This window comes from Rhamphochromis longiceps, linkage group LG16 (assembly GCF_057381845.1).
Source record: "Rhamphochromis longiceps isolate RC_006_pf linkage group LG16, R_longiceps_female_GT1.1, whole genome shotgun sequence".
Lineage (NCBI taxonomy): Eukaryota > Metazoa > Chordata > Actinopteri > Cichliformes > Cichlidae > Rhamphochromis > Rhamphochromis longiceps.
Window position 1 is genome coordinate 3,772,197 of NC_140572.1, and position 9,355 is coordinate 3,781,551.

At 42.2% G+C, this 9,355-nt stretch overlaps 1 protein-coding gene across 1 annotated transcript in view; it reads left to right on the forward strand.

Moving 5' to 3' along the window:
• The window catches only part of LOC146650404 (uncharacterized), a 23,946-nt gene extending 21,085 nt beyond the window's left edge, over positions 1-2,861 (forward strand). The window contains exon 11 of the mRNA XM_085385459.1: positions 1-2,861. This exon is cut by the window's left edge and continues 221 nt beyond it. Within this exon, the coding sequence (XP_085241585.1) occupies positions 1-324 (324 nt within the window). The 3' untranslated portion in view covers positions 325-2,861.
• Positions 2,862-9,355: the final 6,494 nt, after the last annotated feature.

Sequence of the window (9,355 nt, forward strand, 5' to 3'; positions counted from 1 at the left end):
AGAAGCATCAGAAGGAAAGGAGACAGTGATGACTGTGTGTTTGGAAACAATGATCAGTCCTGGAGTCTGATCTGCTCTGATGATGGTCCTCGTTATGTCTGGCACAATAATATAAAAACATCCATCTCCTCCTCCTCCTCCTCCTCTGTCTCTAACAGAGCAGCAGTGTATGTGGACTGTCCTGCTGGCACTCTGTCCTTCTACAGAGTCTCCTCTGACTCTCTGATCCACCTCCACACCTTCAACACCACATTCACTCAAACTCTTTATCCTGGGTTTGGGTTTTATTACTGGTCTCCTGGTGGCTCAGTGTCCCTGTGCTGAGTGGAGTGTAAAGAGTGTCTCCTGTTACAGAAACACTCTGACTGTTGAACAGATAGTTCAGTCTGTACATGTCTGTCTCTTTCACTCACAAACACGTTTTCAGATTCATGGATTCAATCAGTTGATGTTTGAAACTCTTCTAAATGATTCCTTGTAAACTTCTTCCTCTTCAGTCACAAACAAACAGGAAGTGATGTCACATGTGTTCCTGTCCACACAGCAGAATGAGTCTATTGCTGACAGTGATGTACAAACAGAGTGAGCATTTCTGAGGCCCAAAATAAACTGAGTAGTTCACTGAATGAACAATGGACTGTGAGCTCAGTTCCTTCATCATTAGTATGGATTATATATGTATATGTATTATATTAGTATCATATATATCAGGTGCTGCTGCTTTCAGTCATTGTGCAAATGTGCTGTTTGTAAGCTTGTAAAGCTGCAGTCAGCTGAGACTGAAGAAGTCACCTGATCAGTGAGCAAACGTTTCTGAAAACGTCCAGATGAACAGAATCAACCTTTTGGGATCAGCCAGCAATGCAGCATCATTGTTGTTCAGCTTCAGAGGTTTGCAGGAATGAACTGATGACCAGAAACAGCTGCAAAGTCCAAGAAAATACCAGCTGGAGTTCAGCTGCATTTGAAGAAGTCAAAGAAAAGTAAGGATGGCAAAGGGCGACGTTTTCTTCCAAAGAGCTGCAAACATGGTCGACGCCTCATTAGAAGAATCATCTGGACATTTGTGAGGAACTCTAACCAAGAAAGCAACGTCACACAGATCCAACAGACAGTTTCCATGACTGCAAGTGTTGAGTGGAAAAATGCTACATTGCATTATTGCATCCTCTCACCACAGGAGGCGCTGTTGGCACCACTGATTGCTGATCAGCTGTTCTCTGATGATCTGATTGATACTGTGAATAACGGGACTCACTGAACTCTGTGACACAGTGAAGATTACAGAGTTGAACTTCAACATCTGACTGACGTCACACAGACAGAAGGATGAACCAGTGAGGCACAGAACACAGTTACTGGAGATACTGGATCAGCTCCATGTGAACCTCTGATGGAGAAGCTGCTGAGCCAGAGAAACATCAGGACATGACAGCAGCTGCACTTATCTAACAACATGTAGCAGAGCTGATCTATGTTAGAGGATCTATCACAGCAGCTGAAGCCAAAGTCCAACACTGGATACCAGCTGAGCCTGTGCTGAGTGTAGTGTTACAGGAAAAGGGCAGAAACACTGGTAGCTCCCAGTGATGCTGACTGGGGCACAGAGCTGAATGATGCAGCATCAGGACACTGTTTCAGTCTGACTGACAGAGAAACCTGTAGCTGTATCTACATGTGAGGCAGAGGCCACACAAGCAGCTTTCTATGTTTCACAGTGACTGAGATCTTCAGTGGGGGTGGACATGCTCCTGTACAGACCTCTGAGGAGAACCAAGGTGCAGTCAAAGAGTCCAGTCTGTCCTCACAGATGTGAACATGTGCTTTCATCAGGTCTGCTGTCAGCTAGCAGGCTCACATCAGAATCACTGTTCCTGAAAAACACAGTCTGTGTGACATCATCAGTCAGCTGATGGTCCCAGATCTGAATGGTTTCTGTCTCTACTGAGGAAGTCAGAGAATATCACTGAGGTGTGGATCAGGTCTGAGTGAGCTGTGGAGGGACAGCTTTAAACAGTCCACAGGTCTCACGTCCTGCTCAGTCTGGTAGCAGATACCTCGTATTGTTCCAGATGTGCTGACATCAGCAGCAGCACAGCTGTGTGATACCATGAATCTCAGTTATTGATCCAACACACAGTAAATACAAAGATCAGGATTTCTGAGAGTAATCATTATGAGTCTGAACACATGATCACTGAATGTTAGTCTCCACAATAATAAGCTAACACAAGCAAACACAGCTTTCAGCTCTTATTTTGAAACTGGCTTATTTAGAGAGCTGTGATGTGAGCGTGCCTGGCTCTGAGGCACTTGGGTCAGCCTCTGTTGTTTAGAAGTGTTACAGACTGTGAATGACACAGACCTGTCAGTTTCCATGTTTGTCTGTAACACAGCTCAGGGGCTCCATGCTGAACGCATCCATCCAGTGTTATTGATCCAGGACTGATACCAGCATTGGGATCAATACTACAACACACAATCACATGTGTCCACGTGATGTGTTTGACCAGCTTTATTCATTAATGATCAATCAGCTTATTTACTGCATCTGAGTCCAGCTTCATTTAAATGATCCAACCATGAAAATGACATCAGTCCTACAGAAGCACTTCATGCTAACAGGAAGTCATTGATTAAGGTGGAATAACACAGAGACACAACCACTCACAGCTAACCTGACCCCACTAACTGCATGTGTTTGGACTGTGGGAGGAAGCCGGAGTACCGGAGAGGACGCACACAAACACGGGAGAACATGAAGCTCTGAAACAAAGATGGTGGATTTGACCTCAGGACCAGGCGGGGTTACGGGGGTCATGACCCCCCAATAATAGATCCAGCTACACTGAAACTGTCAATTTCATTTACTTTTACTGTTTTAACCTGTAAAAGTAGGTGGGTGGTCTTGGGTCTTGGGTCGATTTGTGCCATTTTTCATTGTTCATTTACACGCCATTTGCACAGTGTTGAATGGAATATAGCGAAAGTCTGCAAAAAAAAGTTCGGTCACATTTATTGTTAAAATTTCAGTATGACTTCCGGAAATTAGCTTCAGTGGCTAAGCTACAGACAAACTTACACTATCGGTCCTAGTGGTCGATTTGTGCCCCATTGAAACCCATTATAAACGCTATTTTTCACGGCAAAAAAATTACGGTCAAATCGATCGTGATCGGTTATGTTTCCGTTTCCGTTTGCAGTACTGGCCTTAGAGTTGTAATTTTTTTATTTGTCCACCGGGTGGCGCCCTTGCTCCACATTTGACCCCGGGCTGGAAAACAGCGGGCTGCTTAAACAGACCTGCGGGAAACGAAGCCTCATTTCCGGCGTGCAGCGGGCGGGACCATTTTCGGCCCCTAGGACCGTTTGAGGGTGCTTTTTTTTTTTAATCAACAGGAAATGACGTATTTGTTGTGACGTGGTACCGGACGTGTGTGTTGGAAAAAGGGGTCCGACGCAACATGCCCCGGTCATCGTCGGGAGTTAACCCGGGAGGATGCACTGATTTCGGCCTAGAGGAGGAGCATTTGCCGCCTGGAGACCATTTTCTGGTCCTGAAAAAAAAAATAAAAGGCGATCGAAATGAAGGTTGGTACCAATCTTTAGTCCATCTAAAGGCCTAATTATAATAACAATCAAATATTACTTCAAATGTTTGTTTTTTTAAATATTTCGTTTTGTTTTGGGGGGCTAAAAAAAACGGTGCGCTCATGTAATTAAACTGCGATTAAAAGGGTTAAAATCCGCAAAATGTAATTAAAACTTGACATGAATATTTCAAGGAGAAGTAGGTCTAAAAGATTGGCTAATTTAAAGTGGAAAAAAATATTAATATATAAATTTTTTTACAGCGCTTTTTAGGGCGTGGTCGATTTGTGGCTCTAAGCCCGATAGTGTATGCATTTTTCTAGGACCCCCCAGAGGTTAAAGCTATCAGGCTGCTTTGTGGCTCACTCAATACTAAACTAAGATACTTTCAGTGTGAATCATTTGCAGGAACACAGGCAGGATTTAAAGTGCAGAACTTTACAGTCTCTGTCTCAAAGTTGGTCTGAACATGCTAACAGCTCTTTGTTTTTTTCAGTTTTCACTGGTTTGATGTAATGAAAGAAATTTTAAAGAAGCAGACGATTGTTGTTATTTTAGTTCTATAGTTTCATAAATCGTGGTGTGGATCTAAGTCAACATTCAGAATAAATAAGATAATACAGCACTTTGATGGTTGCCTTTGTATTTTCCCAGCAGTGCTCAGGTTGGTTCTCGGCTACATTTACATACAGATGTTAATGTGTTCAGCAGCTGGACTCATCTGAGGAAGGAACATTGGAAAGGTGCTCAGTGCACAACTGCATCACTAATTTTATGTAAGACCCTGTGTTTTATTGTATTTATATATTTGTAACATTTGACTCAAACACTTTTGGGAAGGATGAAAATGTTTTCAGGAGGAAGTTTTTCCTTCTGTCCGACTGCAGTACACACAACACTGCGTCTCCCCCCATTATCACACTTCCTCAGGCTGCTGATGAGCGCCCCCTGGTGTCAGTGTTGATGACGTCATGCACAGTGAAACATAAACAGTGTCTGTTAATAAAAAATCATGTGTCCATCCTCATGTTTGCATCATGTTTCTGTAAAATCATCAGCTGTTTCTGAACCTTCTTCATTGTTTGACTCATTCCAACAGCTGTGAGCTGTGATGGAGTCAGAGCAGCTTCATCACTGATGTTCAGGTGAAGCTGAACTTAATAAACTGTAGAAATGATCAGGATTCAGGCTGGATGTGTAAAACACTTCTGTGTGAGGTCGCAGTGCTTCATATGTGTGTGTGGGCTGAAGCACACACGTGTGAGTCCTCAGAGGTTTCACACACATCACTGCACACACTTATAATCCTAGTTTAAGCTTGTGGATCATATCGGACACATCAGCAGCTCTTTGGAGACAAAGATTTGAGATTTAAGATGAGTCATAGTCTTTCTATCCATGGTAGCTTCCACTGCTGAGGCTCGGGAAACATGAAGAGGATAATTAAGAGCAAGCATCAGCTCTGTCTCATCTAACTACACAGTATTATGATCATGCACTTATGTCTCAAACTAAGACACAATGAGACAAAATGAGTTCTGTGAGTCTTTAGATTATCAGTAATTCTGGTGACAGTTTGACGCTCAGTGGAGCCACTTTTGGTTTGTGATGAGTGTTTTGTGAGCTTCTGTTTTGTGAATCGCTCTTTGTAATTTAGAAGATCATGCAGAAATGTGCGCGCCCTTATCTGAGAGGACACGGAGAGAGTGTCGCAGACTCGAGGTGAGGAGATAAACCTCGGAGCTGGATGGCCTGCACGTTACCCATGTGCATCTTTTCAGTGACATCAAGTGAACCCATAATAAGCATTTCTATGTCTTAGACATCATGTCCATTTCTAATGAGAGATTATTTTTAAATGAGGGAAACCTGGTCTAACAACACGCTTCCAACAGAGCTAAAGGTTCACCACAGTGAGACGGTGGGACTCTGATAAGAACTGAAACACTGTGTATGAACAGCTGAGACAAAACTATATATAAACACTCATTTATTCCAGTTTAGTTTACAATGATTTTAAAGTAATGTGGAACGATTCATGTTCATGAGCTGTTACAAACACAACTATTGATTTGTCTATATATGGTCGGACTACAAGGCTCGTGTTGAGGCTCTTGGAATAATGTGTGAATTACAGCAAGAAATGATGGTTTTCCATTTTACCAAAGTGGAATAAAATCACAACAGCAAAGAAATCATGTTATTGTCTGCAGCTAAAATATATGGTGAACATGGTTTTATAATAATGTGCAAACACAACCTCACTCTGCTCTATACGAGGAGCCAACCACAGCTGTCCGGGTCTTCATCCACCACCTCCACCATCTTTGCTCATCATCATTCACTTAATTGCTGATTGGTTTAAATCAAACTCCATTACAGGTTCAACTCCATTATATAACAGCATGTTGACTTTGGATCTGGTGTGCAGTGCCACCTTAAAAGATGAGGAAACTAAGAGATTACAAAAAAAGAAGTGGAGGAGTTAAAGAGCTGCAGCAGATTAACAGTTTCTGACAGTCATGTGTTAGAAATAGGAGGATTAGATGAGCTGAGGGATCCATCTACTGCTCAGTGAAGCCTCATCAGAAACAGTCTCAGTGGAAGGATGGCTCTATTGTTAAGGAAGGACACAGGCAGAAAGACTGGCGTCTGTCACACAGGAACTGGACTGAAAATCAGCTGCACATATTCATCAGTATGTGCAAACATATTATAGGTGTGGAATTCAGGACAGTACCATCAGAAGTTGATCCACTGTGCAAATGTCTGATTGGCAGTGGCTTCATTTTTCACTATGAACAAACTGCTAATGCAGCATCACAGGACGTCAGCCATGGATTGGCCTCCCCAGACCTCAACATTACTGAAACATCTTAACAGAGGATGGAAACAAAGGGAACCAACATCCAAGAAAAGAGCTGCTGCTGAAAACTTCCTCACAGAAAACACAAACAAGCTTGACTAAGAGACTCCAGGCTGTGCTGAATTATAAAGGTGGACTGACCTCCAGGGTCCTTAGTATCATATAAGCTCAGTTTGTGTCTTATATACTTTCCATTTATATAACAAAATATATAGAAAGGAGGGTGGTTTAAGATGTCTGTAGAGTTTTATTCATTATCTTTAGACAAACAAAGAAAGCACCATCCATTCGTCTCCAGTCTGTATGAAAAACAGGGGAAAGGTCAAATTAAACCTTTGAAATTCCTTTCACAATAAATCCATAAATAAACAAAATAAAACATAGAAAAGTGTTTAAACCCACTTTTCCATAAAGCTGTCAATAGGAAATGTTCCAGTAAACATGTCTGTGTTTCTGCTGTTTTCCTTTCATGCGTCCACAGCTGACAGGTAACCCTATTGGAGTCGCCATAGTGACGGGTGGCGTCTCAGCTTCAGCGTGTTGATGGGCACAGCCATGGTTACCACAGCTGGAGTTGGTGTACGGCGAGCTGTGAGAGGACAGAGATGGAGAACGCACATTTAACTCTTTAACAGGAGATACGTTACGACTAACAGACGACTGCTGTCTACATGATGTCTTTGCAGCCCTTATGCTACATGTTACACAACTTTTCTTCATGCCAACAAGACTGAGGTGCCACATAGTCGACACATACAGCTGATTATGATGCATGTTTTACTATTGCTATGTTCACATCATCTGCTTGGCTTTATTACTGAAAGCCTGGAGATCCTCTGACGTGTGCATGGCTGATGTGAAGTATGATTAGTCCTACATGACATCAACAACAGAGGCAATGAAAGCTTTGTTGTTAACAGGTTGTAGGTAAAGTCAAATGTCTACTTCTACACTTGTGTTGGGTAAAGTTCTTCTCACTGCAGCAGATTTATATCTGTGCTTTCACAGGGCGTGATGTGGAGCTCAGCGCTGAGGTGCAGGTCTCCTTGGAGACGGCATCCTGGCTGAAATATTATCATGCTTCCAAAACATTTCAGCTTTTATTTTGAAAGAAACAAGACTTGAAAACGAATCCCCTTCTTCCTCTTTGTCTTTGTTCTTCAGAGGAGTGTCACCTGGACAAACTCAGGGCTGTTCTAGAGCCTTTGTTATTATTTGACTCCATAGAAATAAAACTGAATCGAATCGAACAAAAACTCCCAAACAGCTAAAACACTTTGCTTTATTCTCTTTTTTAACAAATACGTTGAAGTCCATCCATAACAACACAGCTGAGATCTCCTTTGTAATCAAGTGTTTCCATCCTTTGTACAGATCTGCATACAAAACAATCATTTACGTCCCACAGAAGTCTAGTTACACGTAACTATACAAGAACTGGTGAATGACAGAAACATAAGACACATGATCACAGGTGATAACAAAAAGAGAAAGAATTCATGTGTTAGTGATGTTTTTCAGCCCTGATGGCTCATGTTGGAGAAACAAGCTGAGGTACGTGGAAAGTTCACACACACAAGTGGGCGTGAGCGCACACACAGAGAGAAACACAACTGAAGCATCTGTTTGCTGTTTCTGCTTTCATCATCTCTGCTGCTGTGTCAGGCTGGGGTCTCTCAGTGACGTGGTTGAGGTGAAGTATGACGAGTATCCCTGATTCAGTCCATCGAGACAAAGGGCAAAGAAAGCTGTTGTTAACAAACTCTATGGTGATGTGGCATTTAGCTCTGACTCTACGCTCTGCTGAATCCTTTGAACCTGCTGATCAGTAAAGCTCTACGTGCTGCAGCAGATTGACCTCATCTGTGTTCACAGGTGTGGACCTCAGCGCTGAGGTGCAGGAGACTTTCATTCAGTTCTCCCTGCAAACAGCATCCAGCCTGGAAATACTGTCATCTTTCCCACAAATGCTGCTCTTATCTCAGAGAAGAAGTCTGATGTAAATAACTGCAATCAACAGTGATGTTCTGCACAGATCACTTTTCCATTTTGCTCTCTAGATGAGTCCCAGCTGCCTGACCTTGTGTCCAGGTGATCGTCTCACTGAGGAGCTTTTGTTCTGAAAATCTCACGTCCATCACCTGTTTCCTTTTTACTATCTCTGCTCTTTCTTTATTCACAATGCTCATAATATCACACAATTATATTCATCACCTGCATGTTTTTATCCAGCTGCTGTTAGAACCAAACAAATAAAAAGGATGAAAAGCCTGAAATCCTTTGATTTATTACATTTGAAACAAATATGAGAGCATCCCTAACAGCACAGCTGAGACCTTTGTTTTAATCAAGCCTTTGTATCGACACACTTGTAAAGATTCATATACAAAACATAATAGAATAAATCAATATAAAATACACATAATCACAAAAATGCAGCCATGTTGTGAGTTTGCATCTAAAACATGCATGTTTCCCTTTGTACAGGCAGATTTACAGCAGACAAAGCAACACGCTGATCGACTTTGACCGCTGCAAAAACAAAATACCCACCAAGTCTGAAGTCGATCAGAGGAACTGTTGACAGACTGACAGACAAACAGATGCTTGATTCATTAGTGTGATTAAATGTTCTTCTTTAGCAGCATCACTTCATGTGTTTGTGTTCCAGGAATAAAGGTCTGTTTAAACTGGACGTCTCCTCAGCATCACTCGTGCTGTCATGGTTTTAAAGCTGTGCAGAAAGAATCTGAGGGATGATACAGAGGTGACCAAAGTTACAAACATCCAGCTGTGCTGCAAATGTTTGCAGAGCTCCAAACTCTTTGGCTTTCTGCAGAGCAAGTATGGAAGAAGCACCTGAGCTAACTTCAGTTTAGACAATATGAGGAAAAATGC